Source organism: Cibotium barometz, chromosome 59 (assembly GCF_041138505.1).
Source record: "Cibotium barometz isolate CiBa-2024 chromosome 59, ASM4113850v1, whole genome shotgun sequence".
Taxonomy (NCBI): Eukaryota; Viridiplantae; Streptophyta; class Polypodiopsida; order Cyatheales; family Cibotiaceae; genus Cibotium; species Cibotium barometz.
Genome location: NC_141104.1, coordinates 28828846 through 28856539, shown reverse-complemented (window position 1 = coordinate 28856539; position 27694 = coordinate 28828846). Strand labels below are relative to the sequence as shown.

General features: G+C 45.9%; 1 protein-coding gene across 5 annotated transcripts in view; it reads left to right on the top strand.

Annotated features, from left to right (window-relative positions):
* The window catches only part of LOC147605682 (serine/arginine-rich splicing factor SR30-like), a 63230-nt gene that overhangs the window by 14362 nt on the left and 21174 nt on the right, over positions 1–27694 (top strand). For 2 of the 5 annotated variants that reach the window (XR_015265106.1, XM_086792996.1), the window contains exons 2-4: positions 9515–9639; positions 9788–9853; positions 10032–10106. Coding sequence is in view for 4 of the 5 variants with exons in the window: in XM_086792996.1 (XP_086649122.1) it covers positions 9553–9639; positions 9788–9853; positions 10032–10106 (228 nt within the window). In the remaining variant the exon portion in view is untranslated. The remainder of the gene's footprint in view (positions 1–9514; positions 9640–9787; positions 9854–10031; positions 10107–27694) is intronic. The other 3 variants (XM_086792997.1, XM_086793000.1, XM_086792998.1) reach the window with 2 other exon arrangements.

Here is a 27694-nt window from a genome sequence, read left to right as displayed (position 1 = left end):
GCAGTTTGCTAGAGCCTGGATCTGCAATCCGCATAGTGGGACTGCCGAGAGCGTGTCTAGCTGGCCTGAGGCGATTGGACCGGTTTGATATCTTCAGCCTGTGAACTCGGCCACACGAGTCAGCAAATACGACGCCCCCCCCTTTTTTCTGCAACAGAAATCAGAAATTTGCAGAGGTATTTGCTTCAATTTTGGGATTTGCATGTCCATTATCATCAATTGAGCAGGTACAGGTCCTAATGGCTCAGATTTGAGCACAATTGGCAACATTGGGTGACATTGGTCACATTCCGGGTCAATTTGCAGGAAATTGGGTGTTAACATTTGGGGTTTTTGATGTAATTGTGCCATTGGGCATTCATACATGCTGTATGATGTGAGCAATCTCACATTCGGGGCTAAATTGCAGGAAATTGGAGTGCAAATCAAAGGGCTTTTGTGCCAATTGGGTTGATTTGCATGCAGGCACTGGCATTGGATGTATATGTGGCCAGGGGGAAGCATTGTGAAGACTCTGGATGCCTTCATGTGCATTAATGTACCATTCATGATCAGAAATTGATCTTGAATCAAGGGGCTTTTCAAGATTTTGTGCTTGTTGAGCTTGGCAAAGCTGCAGGGAAGACTTTTATGCCTTGAACCCTCAGTAATCCACTTGCAGTCAAGGGGCTTTTGCCCAATTTCTGTCTGGGACTGTTGTATGCAGTGGTGAGGACTGTCAAGGTCTGATTTTCACTCATTTGGACAGCCAGGAGAGCATTTATTGCTATTGTACTTGCTGGTACAGATTTGGTACAACTTTGTACAAGTTTTGGCATGGCTGTACATTGATTTGAGTAAGGAAAAGGCTCATTTTTCAGCTATTGTACTTGCCGGTACAGATTTGGTACATCATTGGTGAGCACTTAGTACTGTTGTACAGTATTTTGGAAGGGGAACAGAGCACATCTAAGGTGCTGTCATAAATTTGCAGCAACCAGATTTTTGGTGATTTTATCACATTCAGTGGGAGGAAAGTTGCATTTGTGCTTCCGCAGTGGGAGATAAACTTTTAGAGAACAACTGTGAGCACTTTGTGTGCTTTGGTGCAGTGTTTGCACATCTTGTAGGGAGTCAGGCATTAACTGTGTCAAAGGTTGCATATTGCTATGGCAACCACAGGTGAGAGCTCTTCATTGCTTCACATCAAAAAAGCTTGAAGGCTCACATAATTATGACATTTGGCAAACCCAGTGCTATAATGTGTTGCTCCAGAAGAAGCAGCACAAGCCCATCAAAGAAAGGGGTGTAATGCCCACTTCTCTTACTGCTGAAGAATGGGAAGATATGTATGAGCTGGCAAGATCCACCATCATGTTGTCTGTGTCAGACTCTTTACTTTTCAGCATACGTGAAGAGAAGACAGCTTGGGGAATGTGGCAAAGATTGCAGGACTTGTATGCCCAGCAAAGTGCCTCAAGCAAAGTGTATTGGTTGAAGAAACTCATAGGTCTTCAAATGAAGGAAGGGGTGTCTATGACAGCCCATCTAAATGAGTTTAATGGTGTTGTCAGCCAGGTCATCAATCAAAAGTTGGCAATGGACGATGAGTTCAAAGCCACCTTTCTCTTATGCACTTTGCTAGAGAGTTGGGACACATTCAGGACAGCCACTAGCAATTCAAATGCTATGCTGTCATATGCAGATGTGGAGGGTGCTCTCCTTCAAGAGGAGATGAACAGGAAGAACAACTCTGTTGGAAAGTCCAATGCAATGAATGCACGTGGGAGATCCCAGCAAAGGGGTAAAAGCCAAGAACGGGGAAGGAGCAAGTCGCGCTCCAAAAAGAACTTGAAATGCCATTATTGTGGCAAGAAGGGACATTTCAAAAAGCAATGCTACAAATGGAAGAATGATCAAAAGGAAAAGGGCAAAGGAAAAGACAAAGACAAAGATGAAGCCAAAGATGCAAAGCCAAAGGGCAAAAGTGGAGTCAAGATTGAAGAAGTCAATGTGTCACATGCAGATGACAGTGAGGATGAAGTCCTATTCATGTCTTCACTTGATGCCCATTCACTCCATGCAGGAGATGGTCATGGTATGCACTCATGGATCATTGATTCAGGTGCCTCCTTTCATGTCACAGGTTGCAGAGACTTGTTTGTCAGGTATACTGCTGGCAATGAAGGAGTAGTTTATTTGGGTGACAACCATGCATGCCAGATTCTTGGCAGAGGTGATGTGAGGCTTGTGTTTTCAGATGGCTCACAGCTTATGCTCCATGATGTTAGGCATGTGCCTGAGATCAAGAAGAACCTGTTTTCTAGTGGACAGCTTGATGATGCTGGTTATGTTACCACATTTGGTAATGGAAAGTGGAAGATTAGTAAGGGCTCACTGGTTGTTGCCAGAGACTCTAAGGTGGACACTCTTTACTTCATGCATGCTGGTGTTTGTCACCATGCTAATGTAAATGCAACCGAGCTGCCGGAAATCACTATGTGGCATAGCCGGTTGGGACACATGAGTGTCAAAGGAATGGAGCAATTGTCTCGTTTTGGTTACTTGCCTTCTCTAAAGTTCTCAAGTTTTCAGTTTTGTGAGCATTGTATATATGGCAGGCAACTCCAGTGCCCCCACAAGAAAGCTCTTGGACAGAAAGATGCTCAGTTAGAGCTTGTGCATACAGATGTATGTGAGATGCCTCAGCTTTCTTTGGGAGGGGCAAAATTTTTTGTGTCTTTTATTGATGATGCCACACGCAAGGTGTGGGTTTATCCTCTTCGTTTGAAGAGTGATACATTCTCAGTGTTTGAGAAGTTTGTTGCTCATGTTGAGAATCAAACTGGCAAAACACTGAAGGCTTTGCGTTCCGACAATGGTGGAGAGTATATGTCCAAATAGTTTCAGGACTAAAGGCATCAAGAGGGAGCTCTCTGCTCCTTATGATCCTCCACAAAACGGAATAGCAGAGAGGATGAACAGGACCATTCAGGAGAAGGTCCGTTCTATGTTGTCACATGCTGCGTTACCTCATGGTTTTTGGGCTGAAGCTGTTATGACAGCCGTTCATCTTATAAACAGGTCACCTAACACGAGGCTTGGTGGGAAAGTGCCAGAGGAAGTATGGACAAGGAAGCCTCCGTCCTACAAGCACTTGAGAGTGTTTGGTTGCGTTGCGTACGTGCACATACGCAGGGAAATACGCACCAAACTTGATCCTAAGTCTCACAAATGCATATTCCTAGGATATGGTGACAGAGGTGAAATGGGGTATAGACTTTGGGATCCAGTGAATAGAAAGATTATACGCAGCAATGATGTCATTTTTGATGAAACATGCATGTATAAGGAGCCTGCAAGGCAACAGGAGCCTGGCAGAGTCATCTTTGATGATGATGGACATCATGGACAACAACCAAGGGCTGTAAATCAGCCATTACAGCAACAAAACCAGCCCTTAAATGGAAAATGGACAGCCAGAGATGGCATAAGATATCCCTATCGATATCCCACAGTTAGAGGAGATACCGGGCATGATCTTTCAACCTTATGGCATGGAACAGGAGCCACCAATAGGTGATATGTAGGCTGGACAGCAACCTGCAAATGATGGTCATTGGGTACGGAGGTCCACAAGACCCTCCAGACCCCTTGACAGGTTTGTTCCAGGGGTTGACTACTTGATGCTCACTGACTGTGGGGAGCCCTCCTGTTATAAGGAGGCTTTACAGAGGGCAGACAAGGCTCTTTGGGAGCGTGCTATGAAGTCAGAGATGGATTCTCTGCACAAAAATGGAACATGGAAGTTGGTGCATTTGCCTACAGGCAAGAAGGTTTTGCCATGCAAGTGGGTTTACAGGCTCAAAGTTGCACCTGATGCAAAGCCAAGATACAAAGCCAGGCTAGTGGCTAAGGGCTTCAAGCAGGAATATGGTGTGGACTTTGATGAGATCTTCTCTCCAGTGGTCAAAATGACCACACTTAGAGCTGTATTAGCTTTGGTTGCTCATGATGATCTGGATTTGATTCAGATGGATGTGAAGACTGCTTTTCTTCACGGTGATCTCCATGAGGAGATATATATGCAACAGCCAGAGGGTTATGCAGTGAATGGAAAGGAGAAGCTTGTATGCAAGCTGAAAAAGAGTCTTTATGGGCTCAAATAGGCACCAAGGGAATGGTATCATAAATTTGATACATTCATGAAATCCCAGGATTTCAGGAGGAGTGACATAGATCATTGCTTATACACCAAGAAAGCTTTGGATGGCAGTCTATTGATCCTCATCTTGTATGTTGATGATATGTTGATTGCCGGAAAATCTCGTAAAGAGATGGATGACTTGAAGAAGAGGCTGCATCAGACCTTTGATACGAAGGATTTGGGTGATGCAAATCACATTTTGGGTATGCGGATACTTCGAGACAGAAATCAGCATGTGTTGTATTTGTCTCAGAAGGAATACATTGGCAAAGTTTTGCAGAGGTTCAATATGGAGGGGGGGAAGAAGACTAGTACTCCTTTGCCTCCATATGTGAAACTCAGTGCTATGGACAGCCCATAGTCGGATAGTGACAGGGCTGATATGGCCAAGATTTCGTATGCTTCAGCTTGTGGCAGTCTCATGTATGCCATGGTTGCTACCAGGCCGGACATTGCATTTGCAGTGGGAGTGGTTACTAGATACATGGCCAACCCTGGCAAGAAGCGTTGGGAAGCAGTGAAAGGTGTCATGAGATACCTGAAGGGCACACAGGATATGTGCATCTGCTTTGGCAAATAGGATGCATTAGTGCATGGTTACACGGATTCGGATTATGCCGGTCATCCAGATAACCGGAAGTCTACTACCGGTTATGTGTTTACATTCACAGGAGGTGTTGTGTCTTGGATATCCAAGATGGAGAAGTGCACTGCCTTATCTACTACAGAGGCCGAGTATATTGCAGCCACAGAGGCTTGCAAGGAGGCATTATGGCTATCTCGGTTAGTGGTTGATTTGGGTTATACAGGGGATATTCCATTGTTGCATTGTGACAGTCAGAGTGCCATCCAGTTGGCAAAGAACCCTGTCTTTCATGCAAAGACGAAGCATGTGGATGTGAAGTATCACTTCATCAGAGAGGTGATAGAGAACAAGCTGATTCAGCTTGTCAAGATTCATACGGATGACAACCCGGCTGATCTGTTGACAAAGAGTTTGCCTCCAGAGCGGTTTGCTCATTGCAGACACTTGATGGGCATTGGATGAGGCCAGTTTCAGCCTTGATATGGCCTTGTATATTATCATGTACATGCTGATTTTTTCTTTTCCTTCACTTAAGGGCACTTTGCCTTTAAGTGGGAGGTTGTTGGGGTAAAGGCATTATGCCCACCCTTATAGTGTGTACTAGCCCATAAGTTTTATAGTACATAGTACACTTAGTACTTTTAATGTACTAAGTGCACTATGTGTACTAGAGCAAATATACATGTGTGATAGGGGAGTCACACACTCATACTTGTGAGTTGACTTATCCCCACACGTCTCTCACTCTCTCTCTCTCTCCCTTCTTCTCTGTGTGTGTCTCCCACATGAAACCCTAACTGTTTCAGCTGAGCTTCTTTAGCTCCCTTCAATATCCCACAAAAACAAGCTTCTGGGACTTTGAGTCAAGCTTCCCTTTCTCCTTCTTTGGTATGTGAACATAGGCATCACTCCCAAAAACAGAGAAATGGGAGACATCTGGTTTCTTGCCAAAATAAGCCTCAAACGGAGTCATCTTAGGCACTAAAGTCGTTGGGGATCGGTTGAGGACATGGACAGCCATGGCCACAGCCTCTCCCCAAAGCATAGTCACAGGGGACGGCGGGGGCGGAGCCTAGGAACGCTGGGACGCCGAAACGGGACGGCGCAGGGACGGGGACGGACGGACGTCCCCCGACGGGCATTTCAAACAGGGGACGGCGCAGGGACGGGGGACGGCTGTCGGGGACGGCCTGTGCGGGGGACGGCAGAGAGCCGTTGCGCCTGCTGTTGCTCTTGCCGTTTTTGGCCGTTGCGCCTGCCTGCCCGTTTCTAGCCATTTATGGATGTTACTTCTTGTTGCTATTTTTCTTGAATTATTTTGTGCATAATAGGATGTTTTGCTGCCGACCATTGAAAAAATCATCACGATTTTGAGTTCGTTTCAAGCTTCGGGGGCGCTGCCCCCCTTGAATCCCCCCGGCGGCAGAAATTTAGAGAGAGTAGTGTAAGAACATGCTATCTATATATGGTGCTGTCTCAAACACATTGCATAGACTGTCTCTCTAGCGGCTAGCCTCTAGTCTTCCAAAGTAGAATAAGTGTAGAGTAGAAAAATAAAAAAAAAAGTATTTTTTGAGTGGCGTTCCCTCCCCCGTCCCCGTTCCCTACTTATGGCCGTCCCCCGTCCCGTCCCCGTCCCCGTCCCCCGTCACCGTCCCCTGTCCCTTGTGACTATGCCCCAAAGTGGATGAGGAAGGTCTCGATGCTCCAACATTGTCCTCTCCATCTCCACCACAGTCCGGTTCTTTCGATCAACTACTTCATTCTCTGAAGGCGACCCTGTATTGGCTAGCTCAGCGCGAACAGTCTTCACTTGCAATCCAGACTCCTTTTCCACCAAAGCATAGCAGTCCTTGAACTGAGCAAAGGCTAGGTTCTTTTGTGAAAGAAATACACCCATGTGAACCTGCTACAATCATCCACAAGCAGCATGAAATACAAGGATCCTCCCAAAGATGGAGTCTGCATGGATCCACATAAGTCAGTGTGAACCAGCTCCAGAGGTTTCGAAGCCCGCCTAGTAGCCTGCTTTGGAAAAGGCTCCCTATGCTGCTTCCCACGAATGCAAGAACTGCAATGTCCCTGCTTGTTGCCAACATATGGCCACCATCTGGTCCCGGAAAGCCTTCTGTAGCGCATTCACATTCAAGTGACCAAAACGGAAATGCCACAAATCACCGAGCTGAGTACTTGTAAGAGAAGCAAGTGCTGAGAGTCTGTAAATCCCATTCTCCACTGCGCCTTCCCAAACAACTTGGCCTGTTGCATTGTCCGAGATAGCAACAAAGTGCTCATGGAACTCCACCTGCATGCCTCTTTGTACAATCGGGTATCACCCATGAAGAGAATTTCCTTGGAAGTGCAGATGTGAGTGATGAACCCTGCAAAGTCTTCGACCATGCGAGAGCACATCAACAAACTCCAGGCTCTTCAGTAGGGGATTCTATTCCCTCAGTTTCTATTCTTCTTTAATCACCAGTGGGAGCTTCAGCAGCATTACATGGGAGGAGCTTGTGCTGATGGTTTTGGACGAGGAAGAGCAGTTTGAGGCTTTGACTGGCCACGATAGGAAGACCGCAACAACAACAACAAGGGCAAAGGGAAGTCTTTCTGGTTGAAGTCTTCTAAGAAGCCCGACTTAGAGCGTGATGCTTTGAAGGCCGAGCGGACCTGTAACCATTGTGGCTAGAAGGGTCATTATTGGAGGAAACGTCCTCAGCGGATCACCGAGAAAGGTGCTTATTCCTTAGTTGCAGCCACGAAGACTCTAGCTTTTGTGCACTCAAAGATTATGGACACCGCAACGGAAAGATGGATGGAGAAGTCGTCACCAACTGGACCTGAGAGACGCCTGCCACATTGGTGGCCATAGGTGGTTCAGATATTTTTCAGCTCCAATTGGTGCATACGGCTTTGATAGGTGCTGCCCTCTTGTGGGGCAGACCACCTTAGGCACCACTCCGTTTCTTGCTGGCAAGGTGGCCTTGAAGTAGTTTGTTCTTGTTGACTATTATCGTGAGATGAAGTGGCAATGGGAGTGTTTTTGCTCATAAGCAAGGTGAGTAGGTAACCGACTTCCTAGTAGGGATGATTGCCGCAAGGTGGTCTTGAAGTAGTTTGTTCTCGTGGACTATTATCGTGAGCTGAAGTGGCAATGGGAGCGCTTTGCTCATAGGCAGGGTGAGGAGGTAGCCGACTACCTAGCGCGTTTTTGGAAGCTTTTGCTCATGCTCCCGAGGACTGTCTGACAATTGAAGTAGGTCTAGCATTTCGTGGATGGGTTGAAATTGTCCTTGCACGTAGATGTGCGTGTTCTCCATCCCGTGATCTCTCGGACGTGGTACGTATGGCTACTACCTTAGAGACACGGGAGAGTCCCAAGTATGGGATTCAATAGAAAGTCTAGTAGTAGAAGGGCCAGGAGGGGATGTCATGTGCACACATGGACATGGCTGATCTCCAGTGCTAATCCTTGATTTAGGCAACAGATAAACAATAGGATTTGAGCATTAGCAGCTTTAATAGGCATGTGAAGGCTTGTCTGTGGACTAGGAACTAGTCGGCCAGGTTCTGGAGGTGTCTTCCTTGGTAAGGTCACATAATTTGTACCATCTTTTTGTATCATATGAATATACTTAATACACAACCATCTCTCTTTTCTCTCTCTCTATTTGCGTTTGCATTAGGATGTTCCTATCATAGTGTTTAGGGCTGAAAGAAGACACATAGCTTTTGTGCATGTAACATTGGTATCAGGGCTTTAGGCTGATTCTGAGGTAGTGTTGCTGCTCATGTCCGTTGAACCTGTGTGAGCACTTCCCATGGTAGGCTCCAAACCAAAAGCATCAAGATAGAGTTGCAAAACCATAGGTGAATGTGCTAAGTCACCCTCCTCCATCCACTTCGAATCCATAGGTGAATAGTTCTTGAACTTCACCAAATAATGACGAGTACTTTTCTTTCCTTGTGTGCCAATATCTATTCCGGAACTTCATCAAGCTCTTCCACCTCCGGTTGCTGTTCTTGAGATACATCCTATGGCACCTCACCTCTGAAAGGTTGAAGTAGACTCACATGAAAAGCATTGTGAATCTTCCAATGATCTGGCAACTGAGCCAGCACCTCACTCATCTTCTCAATCACTTGGAAAGGCCCATAACACCTCATGCTCAACTTAGGATATAAGCGCTCCTTACCCTTCATCTTCTTGAGCCTTGCCTTTTCAACCCTTAAGAGCACCCAATCACCTAGGGCGAACTCCAAATATTGCCTATGATGGTCTGTTGCTCTCTTCTGCTTAGCTTGTGTCTTCTGGAGAGCCTGCTTGACTTTGCCATAAGCCTCATCCCGGTCTTGTACAAACCGATCCACCTCAAAGATCTTGTCCTTAGTGTGCAAAATCTATCAGGATTTTCTTGTAGTACCTATTGTGTTTTGTTGGGCTGGTCATCCCAACGCCTTGGGCATATGTACTAGAGGGTTTGCAGTTTTTTAACTAGGTTTTTTGCCAATGGAGGGTTACACACCACTGTCTGGCAGATATTAGTGGAAAAAATTCCTCCACTAGAAGATCACAGCGTGAAGAATTCCATTATGTTGACAGTCCTTGTAATTTAGGTTTGGTCTAGCATGATGTTGCAGTTCAAGTTGTACACATGTAGGATGCAATTTTTTTCAAGAGCTGGGGGGTGGGGGGTAATTTCTGGTGTTATTTTTCTTACATGGTTTCCCTTTAATGAAAGCTCTTGTACATAAAAGAATATAAACGACTGCAGCAAACATGAGCCGACGTGCAAGCTGTACCATTTATGTTGGTAACTTACCTGGGGATACACGGGAGCATGAGATTGAAGACTTGTTTCGAAAGGTTGGCCCATTTTTATAGCAGAATCATAATTTCATATTTCAGTTGTAATGGATTTTTATTCATCAATGCCATGCAAACGTTGGAGCTGTTTGGGTGCTAAGCATGACTTTCAATTAGTGATTAACAGCATCCTTGTCTTTGTGAGCAGTATGGGCCAATTGTAGATATTGATTTGAAAATGCCTCCTCGACCTCCCGGCTATTGTTTTATTGAGGCAAGTTACAGTGTACACACTATCAGTTTCTATTCTTCGATATTGTTTAACCGTCTTAAATTTGTCATTCTATTAATCTGCAAGGCTTTGATTCACCTTTAAGCATCACCTTGATAATCATCATGCTCTTGATAACTTCTAGACTGCTAAATAGTTTTTGCTTGCTATGTGCTTACAGTTTGAAGATCCTCGAGATGCTGAAGATGCAATAAGGGGTCGGGATGGCTACAATTTTGATGGTTACCAACTTCGGGTGGGTTTATGAGAACTCCCTGTTTCTGTGAAAGAAATGCTTTTTATTGAAGGATACATGGCCATAAGGCGTGGGAATCAAACTGGCCCAAAGATTTGAATACTTGGGAACTGCAGTGCTCAAATTTTTAAGTCATTGAATATGTGTATTCATGTGTGATTGTTGAATAACTATAACATTTTTTTTCTTAGTGTTACAGTATGGAGAGAGAGAGAGAGAGAGAGAGAGAGAGAGAGAGAGAGAGAGATTGGATGTTACGTAAGCAGGATGATCTTATGCTTCTGTCCACGAATGCGTTCTATCACCTTCTTGTGGAGGATAAAAGATGGGTTACAGAGAAGGCTAATGAAGAATGGAATAAGAGACAAAATCGCTTATGGTGGAGAGTTACTTTGGATAGAGGATGTCACTCCAAAATTCCATATCAAGGTAAGGTCTTCCTCTGGCGGATGGTTGTGGGTGGCCTTCCTGTTGGATTACATTTGCGGAGGCGAAAGATTTCTTCGGGCAATTGCTTCTTTTTACCACGTGCACGGAAACCAGTCGGCATTTATTTATTCACTGTCCTGTCGCCAGGAAGGTTTGGGCTTGTGTGTCCCAGGTATGGTGCGCGGTTACTCGTACTTCGGTTTCAGATATGGATTGGGTTCTTGGGCGGCCTCCTGCAGGGTTGATGGAGTTGGAGCATGAGCATTTCTTTGACTTCTTTGGATGGATGGGAGTTTGGCATATTTGGCTTACCCGGAATGCATTCATTTTTGACTCTGCTTCCGGTGTAGTGGGGTATATCCGGTGCATTCGAGGACTGCTATTATGGTAGATTTCTTCGATGGTTTCAGGACATGTGGTGGAGCAGGAGATGGCGGATATTTGGCTCCTTACAGTTCTGGCTACTTCTTTCTAGATTATCCTTGGCGTGGTCTTGGCTGCCTAATTAGTTTGGTAGTTTCAGTCCTTGGGTGTGTTGTTAGAGTTTCAGTCCTTGGGTGTTGTTAGAGTCATACATGTTAGCCATGTGGCTGGTGTAGCTGTTGTACAGTAATACAAATATAAATCAACTTAATGAAAAAAAAAGAGAGAGAGACTTATTATAACATCTCTGGAAGGCCAAAGTAACCCGTGAGACCAAGATGTAATACAAAGACCATGAAGGCCTTTAGCAAAAGAAAAACTTCAAAAGAGAAAAGTCCTACTGATTTTCTAATCAAGCTACACTGTGAGGCATCAAATACGTTCACCTCAACTCAAAGTTGAGACTAATTTGTGGGGTTTTGGTTTGCGGAAATCTTCAATGAGGGTACTGCCCTCGCAGGAGACTGCTCAATTTCCTTCATTGCGAGCTGCTCAAACTTTGCCTAATTTTGCAGGCTTCTAGTTGCATTGGGGTCAATTCTTCTGCGATCCTTATCTTGGTATTTTTAAGTGCTTTTGACTGTTTGAGAATCTTATTCTTCTCAGCTTTGGTACGGCAAGTGAGAATTCTAAAAATCCCTCCTCCTCTCAATCCATGTCTCTATCCAGAAAAGAGCTTCATATATATCCTCAGTCGAAGCTTGAGTCCAGTTTACATCACAAAATCCACGGGGAACATCACCCCGGATTACACACAGTTCACCATCATGACAAATGAGAGCCTATTAGACCGATAATCTAACAACATCGTCTCGCTCTTAACAAAAAGCCAGGACATTCCCAAGATCACATCCACCCTATCAATGTTCATGACCAAAGCCTTGCGATAGTCCTGAATCTGGACCTCTAGCCTAGGCACCGTTTGATCCCACACTTCCACGTCTCTTACAAGATTGACGACATAACGGTGATCACTTGCCACCTTGAGTATGTTGGGTATTTGGAGCCTCATGTATGTGAACCAGCCCTTGTACGTGTCTCGTCGTGTGTGTAGCGCTGTTTACGTGTCCACGTATGTGTGAAACAGCCCTTAGACACCTTTCCAAAAGTATGATTACTATTACCGCGAGCGATTGATCTCCCCTGACTGTACGCTTGCCTTTGCCATTGTCAGCCCAGCTTCCCTCCGCCCCAGCCTCATGCAGCTGCCTTGCCTTCGCCCTTTCCTCTTGCCATCCCGCTTGGTGTTCGTTTGCCTTTGCCATTGCCATTGCCATTGCCATTGCCTGTGCCCTGCTCCTCTTCCGCCAAGTGTCACCTTCTGCCGCCTAGCCTCTTGCTCACCTCCTCTTCCTTTGTCCCCCTCCCCCCTCCCCCCCCGGCAGCCCTCTAGCTTGTGCGCCGCCGCCTGCTGTCCCCTCCTTTGCGCCCCCTCAGCCTGCCTCAGCCCTCCCCTCTCTTGTTCCTTCTTCGCCTCAGCTCTTCCTGTGCGCAACCTACCGGGCTATTCACTGTCGCCCCCTTCATTTCGTGTTACCGTTTGCTCTCCCCCACCCCCCTTCTCCCTGGTCAGGTGCTTACAGCTTTCGGGGCTAGTTTATCTGTGCCAAGTGGCATTCTTTGGTCTTGTACCCCCAGGAGGACAGCATGGCAGTTGCTCTGTCATCGCCGATTGAGGCCGCCGTCCCTTGGCTCTCCTTTTCCGAAGATCTCTAGCTCTTCGCTTCGACAGTTGTCTCTTTGGAGGTCTCCACCTTGGTATGCAAGATTGTGGGTAGCCGTCCGGCGCGTGGGTAGTTCAAGGGTTTGTTTATAGGCAAGCCTTCTCGGCGTGCCTAGAAAGATTACAGACATTCATCCTCTTGGGTGTGGTTACTACCAGATTGAGTTTGATTCGCCTGCAGCTGCAGACAGAGTCATGTAGCTGAGCCTAATTGCACTGCGTACGGCCCAGGCCTTCTTTGTGAGGTGGTAGCATGGCTTCAACCTGACATCCGATCCTTTGGCTAGCGTCTCAGGCTTTCTGAACACTGGCCCTAACCTATCCAAACTCGCTATGTTGACAAGTGGGCTTGTGGGCGTGGCAGCATGATTGGTATTTTGGCTGGCACTACTTTTTCCGACCACGCTCCAATTGTTCTCTCCTAGGATGACCCTTATGACCCTTGGAGACAGGACAGATAGATGACTACCCGGATTCTATATAGCTTCATTAAGGACCAAGAGATCTGCAGTAGGATAGAGGGGATTTGGGAGAGGCTGGATTTTCACTCAGGAGTAGTTGTAGGAGCTGTGGATGGAGACCTTGGCGAGATTAGCAACCTTTTACATGAGGCCGCGCACAGCAGATTGGCTGGCTTCCGAGAGAAGGGGGAGATGAGTATTCACAGGGATCTTGCCTCTCTACAACGGCTTTAGGAGAGTGCATCGGATAGCTCGTGGATTGAGAGTCTCTTGGATGCCGCTCGTACGGAGCTAAGATCCATCGAGGGGCGGTGGGTGGAGTACAGATACCACGCAAGAGCCTCTTTTTGGACACAGGCAAGAGACAAGGTCACTGGAGATTTCTTTGAGAATGCAGGCCCCCCCACATAGAGGGAGAGAGGGTATTCGTACGTTGCGAGGCCCAGATACAGACCCCTCCCATGTAAGTGCCATCCCACCAATTTCTTCAACACTCCTCACCGATGCTCCCATTTCTGCACAGGTGATGAATGCGTGTGAGCGTGTGTGGTGACACACGAGAGAGGTGGTCCCTCACTCTCTTAGGACTTTCCTCTTGGCCCCCTTCAAGCTGAGGAGTTGGTAGAGGCTATGACAACATTACCGAGGGGAAAATGCCCGGGAGAGTATGGTCTTCGAGCCTCTTTATTTCTGCGACGTTGGGATCTCATGGAAGGTGGCCTCAAGGTTGCCTTTAATTAGATAATGGTTACAGGAGCCATGCCAGAGTGGTGGTCGGAGGGTTTGATCCACTTGATTCCCAGGGAGGGTGGTGACAAATTGGAGATCCGGCACTGGAGGTCCATCACTCTCCTAAGGACGACCTACAAAATTCTGGGCCAAGGCCATTAGCCGGAGATTGCAGCCCTTTCTTCCCGACTTGATTCATGGTACGCAGACATGTTTCGTTCAGGATTGGAGTATTTTGGACAACATCTTCACCTTTTGGGAGGCGACCACATTGGCTAGGATGCGGCAGCATGATTTGATTGTGCTCCTTCTCGATCTCGAGAAAGCCTATGAAAGAGTAGATTGGGGCTTTCTGGAGAGGACAATGTGTAGGATGGGTTTCCAAGAGGAGTGGGTGCCCTCTAGCACCTGATCTCTTCTTGTTTGTCGCCGAGGCCATGAGCAGTTTTCTATCGTCTAGGAGGCGAGACTGTAGGGACTGCGTCTCGCCATTTGGGTGGTGCAGGAGAAGCTTCTTGATGCTGAGCTGGCCGACGACACAACAACATACTTGTCGGGGCCGAGGGGAACCTCCAGAGATTTGCTGAGGGGATTGAGATTTTTTGTCGTGTATCTGGAGCATAGATCAATAGGCACAAGTTGTGTGGATTTTGGGTTGGCTCATCGCTTGTCCCGACTTGGCATCTAGTTGAGGCTTTTCAGTGGGTCCCGAAGGGAATTCTAGTTCGCCATCTTGGATGCCAGGTTGGCATTGACATCTCCCATGAGCAAAAGCTCGCCCCCATTCTTCTGAGCATTCAGAAGAAGCTGTTATACTGGAGTTCGACCAAGCTTTCCCTAGCTGGCCAGGTAGTGGTTCTTCTTGCCACCATGTGGTACATTACCTCCTGCTGGTCTTTCTCCCGGGCATGTATTAGTCACGTTCAATGTTTGATCTAGAACTTTCTGTGGGCTAGCAGTGATGGGAGACCGACCAGGGCCAAGGTGGCCTGGAGAGTGATCGTTCAGCTGCGACGCAGAGGGCGCCTGGGCATCATCGACCCCTCCATTTAGAGCCGTGCCTTGTTGGGCAAGTTGATTGTTCGAGGTCTTCTTCAGAGCAGTGAGCCTTTGAAGGACTTCATGCTTGAGATCATTGTAGGCCGGCCCTAAAGCAGTGAGCAGTAGCCTCTGATGAGCGGCTTTGGCAACTTTTGGTCTAGAATCCTTTGGTCCGTCTGCCTAATGGTCACATGGTCGGGGTTTGCCCACACATATCATGGGGAGCCTTGAATTCGGCCCTCCCAAGATCACTTGGAGATTGGCTTGCATTCAGATAGCTACCCCCAGAGGCCCAAGAGAGAGGCCTTATAGGGATTCGGAGCAGAGACCGACTTAGCCTTGACATCGACTCTTCCATCCCTTACGAATGGTTGGCCTCGATATGGGATCCTTCTCCCCCGCAGTGGCTGGGAGTGTTCACCATGCACGATATACCCCTCGCAGTTCATGGTGTGGACGAGCACTATGCTTTACTCACCTTCTCTAGTGGGCTTCATGGCAGACTGGAGAGAGCAAAGACCCCCTTAGAGCACCTCAGGGGATGCACCTTGTAGAGGGTGAGGGTGATTGGTTTTCATGCACATGAGTGGCACATCGACTCTCCACCGACCAAGGTGGCCAGAGAGAGTATGGCGGCTATGGATGTGGGAGGGCTGGCCTATTACGAGTCTCTAGTGGGACCCGGGAGAGTGGACATGGCAAGATCCAGAGGATAGAGAGGAGTCGCCGGGTACCCCCTTCTTTGCCTACATTGCACAGCTGGGCCGTAGGATTCAGATGTCAGAGGTGGAGGGCACTTCAAGAGTAGCAGCACATTGGCAGTCCCAGGGCCTCCTGACGCATTTTATGGAAGCGGTTGTGGGATAGCTTTCGACTGCTAAAGATCACCCTTTTCATGTGGCAGTTGGCACACATAAGCTTAGCCAGTGGCACTTGGTTGGCCGTTGGGGGCAGACTAGCATTATGTTAGAGATGTGGCTATCCCTAGGAGTCTCATTGCATTGTCTTTGGGATTGCCCAAAGGCCGAACAGTCTGACTGAGGATCCTACGCATGTTCTCTATGGATCGGTCTCTTGCCCGTATTGTTACATGGGGCATTGTTGCGTGGGCCACTGAGGACTAGCCCTTTAGGTCTCGCACCTTTGTATTTCCATTGTGCCTATGCCAGCTCTGCTTGTTGGCCATTGGATCCTAGGTTCTAGCCAGAGATGGGAGATTTATAGTAGTATAGCTGCGTGGTATATATGGAGAGTGTCACCATTTGGCCACCCAATTGGTCCACCCGTGCTTTCTTATCATGTATGTACATTGGACTGGTGTCCATGGCAGTTGTTTATGCCAGGGATTGATGCCGCTCATGTGATACTGTAGACTTGGCTTTCCGTTGGGACTTGTGCCTCCGTGTACATGCCCGGAAATGCTTGGTGGATTGGTGTGCCATTGGGTCTGGTACCTTGTGTACTTGCCTGGAGCACGTCTATTTTGGTATAGTCTCATGAACGGGGATTTTCCATACCAATGCTGCATTGCATAGCATCTTTATGTGCTTGCTTGCAATTGAAATTGCATGCTGTTTTCATGCTTGCTTGACCAATGTGTAGTTCCGGGTAAGGGGATGCCCGCCCGTGAACCGTGCGTGTGAAACTGTCTGCTGACATGGTTGTGTGGCATGTGAACAGGTGGTAAGTATTACCCAATCTAGGCTCAAATAGCCCTTAGGACTTGGCCAATATTTATAAGTGAGTGCGTTCCCACTTCATTAAAGTTTGGGCGCCCAAAAGTCACTTATAAATTATGACCGCTTCCAAGTTCACACTCACTGAAGTCTCGAGGCGGACAAGACTCAATGTCCAGGACCTGATCCTCCCCTTTTACTCATAAATGGGCATCTCTCCATGTCCCTTCACCTGATTGGACCCCAATTCACTTACTTATTAAGAGAAAATTCGTGTTTTCTCTTCATGAAGATTTTTGGAGGTTGAAAACTTCACCATTTCTCTCCATTTCCAAGCTCTCTATAGCCATACCCAACTTGCTAGGGTGTTTTCCAAGCTTCCAAGAGTGTTTCCAAGTGCTAATCACTCTCCTACTCACTCCCAATGACTGAAATTCAGCAAAACAGCTCTCATTTTTGCTGTAATTTCTGGTCTTTTTGCTGAAAACCCTAATTGCAGCCTTCCTTTCTCAAGTTGAACCATAGGAGAAGCTTTACCAAGGTTTTCTTCATCCTCTTGAAGACTTTTGTCGCGAAGAAAGGCGACAAATCAAAGATCTCAGTACTCCAAGAACATCCATCGCGAAGACTTCCGCTGTCATCGACTCTACTTGCTATTGGTAAGCTTTTATGTTTAAATATGGGAGCAAGTAGCAGGAGGAAGAAACCAGATTACAAGATCACATACCCTGTGTAGTGTTCTCTTGTCCTACGTACTCTCTTGCAGATTGTTGCTACCATGTGTTGGTGGAACAATAGAGAGCAGATGGTAGGGAACATGGACACTTGAGAGGGTAGTGTGGGTTGCAAGTCTACATCGACAACCACTTGTTTGCAATACTGTATTCATATGCATTGGTATGGAAATGTGGTCAGAAATGCCCATGACACTATGTACTTGATTCTCCCAAGATTAATATACTTTATATTTGAGGGAGGGGTCGGCCGTTCCGGCTCATTGTGTGTCTCTTGTCAATTCAACAATTTACTTCTTGTATTTGAGCAAGTGTCCATCAAATCTTAGTGTATTTAAGTGTATTGATTAGCATTGTGTTCAACCAAGTTACATTGGTATCAGAGCATACGGTTCTCTTTCACTGCTATCGTGAGAGACGATCATCGTGAACTCTAGCTATCTCTACACTTCGAACATTATGGATAGCCATACAATGAATGTTGGAGATGCTAACACAAGAGGCAGGGACAATGAAATGCATACTTCCAATGCTTTACAAGATGAGCAAACTCATGTGGTGCACAATAGGGAACATGAATATGTGGGACAGTCGTCCCGTGGCAAAGAGAAGATGCAGGAAGAAGAGTCCATAGTCTTGAGGACTGAACTTACTCGTATGCAGGCTCTTCTCCATGCACAACAAGAAGAATTGAATCTCTATCGCCGCGAGAATCCATTGGTACATGACCGTTTGAAGGCCAAGAAAGCTGAGTCTTATATGGATCATGCAATGGCAATGATTACTCAAGAGTTGCACATGCAACCGAGGGATGTATCACGTGCATATTTGGCTCGTACCGAGGATGCCTATGCAGAAAAGGCAACCATCCCACATGTCTTGGAATCCCCACAAGTGTCCGAATAAGAACTTATGTCTAAGAGGATGAATCTCCATGCTATGGGAGAAGAACAATCAATGACTTCACGCCATGCAGGAACACCTAATGTAGCCCGTGAAGGATACAATGTTTATGGCAGTGGTCAAAATGTATGTCAAATGCCATTGCCGGCTGAAAATGTGCATGCACAACACATGCAACATGGGCTGCAATTTTCTGTTGGTGCAGGTATTCCGCGTATCTCTCATGCCACTCATGCCTTCGAGTGTGCTCGTGAGGGAGAAGTTATGGCTGAAAATGTATCAATGCATGTTGAGGGGTCAGCCATGCCTCATGCTTACAGGGCACATGTATCTATGCCTCATGCATCACCTTTTGGTCCAAAAATGATGCCAGTCAGAGGGGCTGTCCCAATGGACAAACATGGGGGAAAACATGTTGAGATGCACACACATGCATCAAAGTCTCGTGACTTCAAAGCCGGAGACAAATCTGTGAAGTTTGACACATATCATGGGGAATATGATGCATCCAAGGCACTTGCTTTTATTGCCCAGTTTGATATTGCTTTCAGTGATGAGGATTTCACTCAAAAATCCATGATCCGGCATGTAAGCATGTTCATGAAAGGCACTGCTGTCCGTTGGTTGCTCACGGAGAAGCTCTCACGGAATCCTGTTAAAGCTTGGGGACAGCTCAAAGATCAGTCCGCTTTGTTCATGTTTGATGATTGTGCATCTGAAAATTTCATATCCACTCAGATGGCAGCTGCTTTGGGTATTGAAGTGGAAGACATGGATCCTCAAATTGAAGCAGGGGGGGATGCCTTTGTTGGTAGAGAAGTGCAGGTCGTGCCTATTTTTGGCAAGTTGCGCATACACATTCAAGGCTATGTGGATCATGAGGATTTTCTTGTGGCGCCTTTGAATGGTTGTGATGTATTGCTTGGAAAGCCTTGGCATACACGTATTGATCCGTGCAAAGCTTACAAGACCAACAGGATCACCTTCATGCATAAAGGCCGAGAACATGTAATTGATGCTGGTGAAGAGGGTGATACCATTCCCCTTATATCTCATGTACAAATTAAGAAAGTAATGAAAAAGAGTGTTTTTGCATACTTGATTTTTGTACGAGATCATGTTGAGGAAAATAATGCACATGTAAACACTCTTAGTAATGATAGGCTGAAATTTTTGCAAGAGCACAGTGATTGTTTTGCTGATGAGTTACCACTTGTACGAGATCATGTTGAGGAAAATAATGTACATGTAAACACTCTTAGTAATGATAGGCTGAAATTTTTACAAGAGCACAGTGATTGTTTTGCTGATGAGTTACCAAATGAGTTACCACTTGTACGACCGGAAGATCATCGCATTGATCTTGTGTCGGGTAGCTCACCACCTAATAGGCCAGCCTATCGTGTAAGTGCATCCCAAAAAGAGGAGATCATGAAGCAAGTGAATGAGCTTCTTGAGAAGGGTTTGGTTCAGCCAAGCTCTTCTCCATATTGTTCACCCGTCCTCTTGGTTCAAAAGAAGGATGGATCCTTTCATATGTGTGTGGATTATAGAGCTTTGAATAAGCTTACCATCAAGAATCGGTTTCCGATTCCACGCATAGACGACATCCTTGACAAGTTGGATGGATCGGCATGCTTTAGCCGAATTGATCTCAAGAGTGGGTATCATCAAGTGCGTGTAGTGTCTGAAGATGTACACAAAATTCCTTCAAGACAACATTTGGGCTTTATGAGTATCTTGTTATGCCTTTTGGTCTTACAAATGCCCCGGCTACATTCAATAGAATGATGGATCGCATATTTCGTGGGTACAGGAAATTTACAGGTGTCTTCTTTGATGACATCCTAGTCTTCTCGAAGAGCGAAGAAGAGCATAAAGCTCATTTGGCTGTTGTTTTTGAAGAGCTCCATAAGCATAAACTCTTCATAAATGCAAAGAAAGTGAGTTCTTCTTGTCAGAGATACATTATCTTGGGCATATTGTGTCCAAAGATGGAGTGCGGATGGATCCTGCAAAGATTGATGTAATTCGGAATTGGCCCGAATTGAGTTCGGTGCATGAGATCCGTAGTTTTCTTGGATTATGCTCTTACTACCGCAGGTTCATTCGGCACTTTGCATGGATTGCTTCTCCTTTACATGATTTGACAAAGAAGAAGTCCGTGTTCAAATGGACTAATGTAGAGAGAGATGCATTCCTCAAATTGAAAGATATAACTACTCATGGTCCAGTGTTGATCATTCCGGATTTGCAAAAGCCTTTTTGTGTGGAATGTGATGCATCTGGAAATTGCATAGGAGCTGTTCTTAATCAAGAGAGACATGCCGTGGTTTATGAGAGTCGTAGATTGCATGATGGAGAGCTATCTCTTGGCATTAATGAGAAAGAGCTCTTGGTTGTAATTCATGCACTTACTATATGGAAACATTATCTTCTTGGGGCTGATTTCACTGTGAAGATAGATCACCAGAGTTTGAGGTATTTTCTTACTCAAATTAAGTTGTCAGAGAAGCATATGAGGATGGCCAATTTCCTCTCTATGTTTCATTTTCAGATCTTGCACACCCCGGGAAAGAAGAATGTAGTGGCCGATGCATTGTCACGAAAGTCATATGTAGCAGTTATCTCGGTTGCCTCTCATGGGGACTTGTCTACTATGCGTGATTTGTATCATACGGATGCTGATTTTGCCACTATTTGGGCTGATTTGATGGCTGGTCATGCACATGCCTCATATGTGATCAAAGAGGGTTATCTCATGAAAGATAATTGCCTATGTGTGGTGTCTGACATGAGGCAAAAGGTTTTGGATGAGTGTCATGCTCCTCCATATGCTGGTCATAGAGGCATAATGCCTACTACGCACATGATTGAGCGGTAGTTCTTTTGGCCTGGTATGCGGAAGGACATAGACGCACATGTACGTGCATGTATCACCCGTCAAAAAGTCAAATTTGATAGGCAAAAGGCACCAGGTTTGCTTCAGCCATTGCCTATTCCCACGCAGCCGTGGGAAAGTATTACAATGGATTTCATTATGGACTTGCCACGTACCCAATAGGATAATGATGCAATTTGGACAATTGTGGACAGGTTTAGCAAGCAAGCTCATTTCTTGCCGGTCATCAAAGCTGAGCATATGGTTAAAATATATCTTGCACAAGTGTTCAAACATAATGGAATGCCGAAATCCATTGTAGGGGATAGAGATCCCAGGACTACAAGTCTCTTTTAACGGGCCTTATTTGATAATATGGGCACCAAATTGGACTTCTCATCATCTTATCACCCTCAAACGGATGGGCAAAGTGAGGCTGCAAATTTAGCCGTGTTGGATCTCTTGAAATGTTATGTGGCGGATCAGAAGTCTTCTTGGGAGAAGTACTTACCGTGTGGAATTTGCATACAACAACACGGTGCATACATCGACGGGAAAGGCCCCGTTTGAGATTGTTTATGGTAAGGTGGTTTTGCCACCCATCCTTCGTACAAAGGATGAGATATTTGCAGCTGATGAGTATGTAAGAGACTTGGATATTGCTTTTGCTCAGGTGCGGACAGCCATTGCAAGGTCACAAGACAAGCATAAAAAGGCTGCCGACAAGCATAGAAGGCAATTGGATGTTAAAGAGAATGATTGGGTATTGCTGAAATTTGAGAAAGCAAGACTTGCAAAGAGGCCTGGCAAAGAGAGTGCATATCCTAAGCTTGCAACCAGGTACTATGGGCCTTTTTGAGTGATCGAGAAGATCAATGAAGTGGCTTTCAGATTGGCATTACCTAGTCATTGTCACATACACAATGCTTTTCATGTGAGTCTCCTTCGCAAGTATGTAGGGCCGGAGCCCAGTGAAATGGTCATTGAGGATCCACCAGAAGTGGATGAGCTTGAGGAGATCTTGCAGCCAGAGCAGATTGTGTAAGAGTTCTTCACAGATTGCCCGCATGTGCTCCAGACATATTTGGATGCTTTTCAGCTGCGGACAACTGTTTAGAAGCCGGGGGGGATGTCACCATTTGGCCACCCAATTGGTCCACTTGTGCTTTCTTATCATGTATGTACATTGGACTGGTGTCCATGGCAGTGGTTTATGCCGGGGATTAATGCCACTCATGTGATACTGTAGACTTGGCTTTCCGTTGGGACTTGTGCCTCCGTGTACATGCTTGGAAATGCTTGGTGGATTGGTCCTCCATTGGGTCTGGTACCTTGTGTGCTTGCCTGGAGCACGTCTATTTTGGTATAAGCACGTCTATTTTGGTATAGTCTCATGAACGGGAATTGTCCATACCAATGTTGCATTGCATAGCATCTTTATGTGCTTGCTTGCAATTGAAATTGCATGCTGTTTTCATGCTTGCTTGACCAATGTGTAGTTCCGGGCAAGGGGATGCCCGCCCGTGAACCGTGCGTGTGAAACTGTCTGCTGACATGGTTTTGTGGCATGTGAACAGGTGGTAAGTATTACCCAATCTAGGCTCAAATAGCCCTTAGGACTTAGCCAATATTTATCAGTGAGTACGTTTCCACTTCATTAAAGTTTAGGCGCCCAAAAGTCACTTTTACTCATAAATGGGCATCTCCCCATGTCCCTTCACCTGATTGGATCCCAATTCACTTACTTATTAAGAGCAAATTCGTGTTTTCTCTTCATGAAGATTTTTGGAGGCTGAAAACTCTGTTTTTCCACCATTTCTCTCCATTTCCAAGCTCTCCATAGCCATACCCAACTTGCTAGGGTGTTTTCCAAGCTTCCAAGAGTGTTTCCAAGTGATAATCACTCTCCTACTCACTCTCAATGACTGAAATTCAGCAAAACAGCTCTCATTTTTGCTGTAATTCTGGTCTTTTTGCTGAAAACCCTAATTTCAGCCTTCCTTTCTCAAGTTGAACCATAGGGGAAGCTTTCCCAAGGTTCCCTTTATCCTCTTGAAGACTTTTGTGGCGAAGAAAGGCGACAAATCAAAGATCTCAACACTCTAAGGACTTCCATCGCGAAGACTTCCGTTGTCATCGACTCTACTTGCTATTGGTAAGCTTTTATGGTTAAATATGGGAGCAAGTAGCTGGAGGGAGGAACCGGATTACAAGATCACATACCCTGTGTAGTGTTCTCTTGTCCTACGTGCTCTCTTGCAGATTGTTGCTACCATGTGTTGGTGGAACAATAGAGAGCAGATGGTAGGGAACATGGACACTTGAGAGGGTAGTGTGGGTTGCAAGTCTACATCGACAACCACTTGTTTGCAATACTGTATTCATATGCATTGGTATGGAAATTTGGTCAGAAATGCCCATGACACTATGTACTTGATTCTCCCAAGATCAATATACTTTATATTTGAGGGAGGGGTCGGCCGTTCCGGCTCATTGCGTGTCTCTTGTCAATTCAGCAATTTACTTCTTGTATTTGAGCAAGTGTCCATCAAATCTTAGTGTATTTAAGTGTATTGATTAGCATTGTGTTCAACCAAGTCACAGAGAGCTCCATGTAGCGAAGCCATTGAAGGCAACCCCACCCTGCCAGCGGAGTCTATCCGGAGCATCTGGCTAAATATCGTTCATATCCTCAGAGGGCCAGCTTTAGGGCGGCTCAGTCTGCATGAGGAATCGTTGGGAGGCCTTCCTCAGGATCTGGCAGCACGGTCCCTTTCTTACAGATACTGGTGGCGAGTCCACTTGACATTACAGACCTCCTGTGTGGTTATTCCCCCCTCCCCCCATTGTATGAGATTGCCTTCTCTTCCTAGAGCGGCCAGCCGGAGGAGAACTGCAGCCTCCCCTTTGTTCATCTTGACTTGCATCTCTCTTTGGAGATGGATTTGTACTTAGCCATCTTGGCTGTTTTATTGGTAATAACTAATAGAAGGATCTTTTTCTCGGGAAAAAAAAAGAAACAGCCCTTTGATGGCTTAGTGTGTTTATGTACGTAAACAACCTCTTATAGCTGTTTGTTGGGTTTTATGCTGTGTATGCACCCAGAGGAGTGCTAGTGATCATCAGTAGATTACTGGGGCACTTTTTACTTCAGTTAGTGGAGGTTTTTTCTCCCAGTTTAGCTCAGTTTCACTTATATGCAGTTTATAAGTGTTTTGGTCCACCCGGCACATTTATGGCCGAACATGTGAACACTTATCTTTAGGGTCACTATCATGTGGCTATTGTACTTCACTTTTTTATTATTCATGCATACTAAAGTCGTGTTCTCTCCTCTCTTGGTTTCCACGCTTGCTTGAAGCTCCTGTAAACCCTAACCCTAATACTGCAGCTCCTTCATTTGGTATCAGAGCATTGAAGCTCTGCCTTGCACTGCCCGTACATTGCCATTGTTGTGCGCCATACTGAGGTCTCAGAATCTGTTGCCCGTACACTGCGCCGTACAAGTACTGTTGCTGCCCGTACATCTGTGCGCCGTACAGCAGCTTCAGTACCTTCTGCCCGTACTTCTGAGCGCCGTACAGCTGTGCGCCTGCTGCCCGTACACCCACTGTGCGCCGCCTTCAGCTACAGCTGTGCGCCTGCTGCCCGTACACCCACTGTGCGCCGCCTTCAGCTACACCTGTGCGCCTGCAGCCCGTACACCTGTGCGCCGCCTTCAAATCGTCGCCTTCAGCACCCGTACCAGCTCTAGTCAATGCTGTCGCCTTTGTGTACTCAGTCGACTGCTGCGCCTGTACCTGATACGCACATCTGAACCTGCAGCTGACGTGAACCTGCTCGCCCAACACAATACTGTACCTGCCCGTACAGTAAGCGCTACCTGCACAGTACTTCCACCTACATCAGTCCTGTGAAGTACAGTAATCTGTACTTGCACCTTGGTGATCAGTACCTGCAGAAATAACACAAGCTACACAGTCATTCAGTGGTAAGCATTAAAATTCAGTTTTTGGGCATTTTTATTTTCTCTGTGAAAAATATACAGGCACAACAGGCAGATTTTCTAGCAAAGAACAATATAGGTTTTTTTGCACAGTTTGGGTGCAGCAAATTTGGGCATTTTTGGGGCATTTTGGCATTGTGTACGCCATTTGCTGCTCTACTCAGTCATTGGTGCATTGAGCTGCACATTCAGAGGATTGAGAGTGCAGGCATATTTGGGTGAACTGTATTCAGTGGAGTACAGTTATTATCAGGGTTTCTGCTATTGGTTTTTTGGTAAACAGGTACAACATTGTGCGTAAAGCATAATGGCAAATCAACAGCAAAGTGATGTATTCACATATTTGTCTAAGGAAGACAAATTGGATGGCACGAACTACTCCTTGTGGAGTTTTATGCTGAAAAATGTGCTTGTGGCAAAAGGTCTTTGGGATTTTGTTAGTGGTGATGAACCACGTCCAGGTCCATTGGCTCCAGAGACTCCTCTCCAAGGGGGTGCTCGTGGACGAGGACAACAGGTACAGGCTCCAGGACAGCCATTGCCTGTTCAGAGAACAAATGCTCAAAAGACATGGGATGCCAGGGATGCACAAGCTTTGTCACTCATTGCATTGTCAGTACAGAGGTCCATTATACCTCATATTCGTTCGGCTGGCTCTTCACAGAATGCATGGGTGACTTTGGAGCAGATGTATGCTGCTCGTAATGAGGCTAGGATCTCATTTTTGAAAAGAGAGCTGGAAAATCAGAAAATGAATGAAGGAGATGATATGTCTAGCCACTTAAACAAGCTGCAGGATTTGAGAGAGCAACTCATCAATGTGGATGAGATTATTCTTGAGACACAGCTTGTGTCCACCATCTTGCACTCTTTGCCAAGATCTTACTTGGCTTTTCATACCTCTTTGAACCTCAGCATGAGGAATGCTGTTGAACCCCTCAAGTATCAGGAACTTGTTGTTCTCTTACTACAAGAGGAGCAAATGAGGAAGAATATGAATATGAACACAAATGCTGAACAAGCATTTACTACAGGTCAAAAGGGGAAAGGAAAAACTTAGCCAAAGAGTGCAAATCAAAATTCAGGTGATGGTGGTTCTTTACAGGATACCAAGAAAAGTGATGGACAGCCCAAGAAGAAGGGCAAATGTCATTACTGTAAGAAGCCAGGTCACTACATCACTGAATGTAGGAAGAGGATTGCCAAAGAGAAGGCAAAGGAAGCTGGGATGTCTGTTAATGATGCTTCTAAAGCTCCTCCAGAGACTGCTTCTTTTGTTGAGGACAGGGATTACTGTTTTTATACATGCAGCTATGATGCCTCTTGGTCTTCACAGGCACTCAGTTTGACAGAGCATGCATGTACTTGGTATTTTGATAGTGGTGCCGCAAAGCATATCACATCTCGCAGGGATTTGTTTAGTCATGTTGGCCCTGCCCCTGTTGGCAAAACTGTTCAGTGTGCCAACAATGCTTCATATCCAGTTCGTGGCATTGGGGAGATTCAGCTCACAGCCATTGATGGCTCTATTCTCCGCCTTATAGATGCCTTATATGTACCAGGGATAAAGAAGAATTTGTTGTCCATTTCTTCTTTAGCACATTGTGGAATGCAGGTCCACTTTGATGATGATAAATGCATGGTCAGAGACAAAGCTAATGCCTTGACCTTGATGCTTACTGGTACATTATGTCATGGACTTTATCAGTTGGATGCATTTCAGCTAGTGGATCAGTCTGCTTATCATGCATTCACTCTTACTCCAGCTATGGTTGATGCGGAGTTATGGCATGCTCGCATGGGGCATGTAAATTTTGGTAGTCTTATGCTTATGCAACGACATAACATGTTTACAGATCTACCTCTCATGGAGAAGCCTCCTGATCACATTTGTGAAGGATGTATTTTGGGAAAAATGCACAGGTTTTCCTTCTCACGTGATCAGGCTCTAAGAGCAACTGCAAAGTTGCAACTTATACACAGTGATCTTTGTGGTCCCATGGAGACGAAGTCATTAGGTGGTTGCTTTTATTTTGCAACATTTATTGATGACTTCTCTCGTATATGCTGGGTGTATCCTTTGACACAGAAATCACAGGTATATGATGCATTTTTGGCCTTTGTAGCACTTGCTGAGACAGAGTCAGGATGCAAGGTGAAGACTCTCCGTTCTGACCGAGGGGGGGAATATATGTCACATATGCTGAATTCCTTTCTTGGGAGTAGAGGTATAAAACATCAGTATACTACTCCTTACACTCCACAGCAAAATGGGGTTGCAGAAAGGAAGAATCGGTCACTCATGGAGATGGCCAGATGTATGCTAAAGGCAAAAAGGCTACCACATATCTTTTGGGTGGAAGCAGTAATGTGTGCTTGTCATATTTTGAATCGATGTCCCACAAAGGCATTGGTTTCTATTACTCCTTTTGAGGCTTGGCATGGCCGCAAGCCTTCTGTATCGCATTTTCGTATCTTTGGGTGTCTTGCATATGCACACATACCCAAAGAGTTGAGGAGGAAGCTGGATGATAAAGCCACAAAATGCATTTTTGTTGGGTATAGCCGTGAGAGCAAGGGCT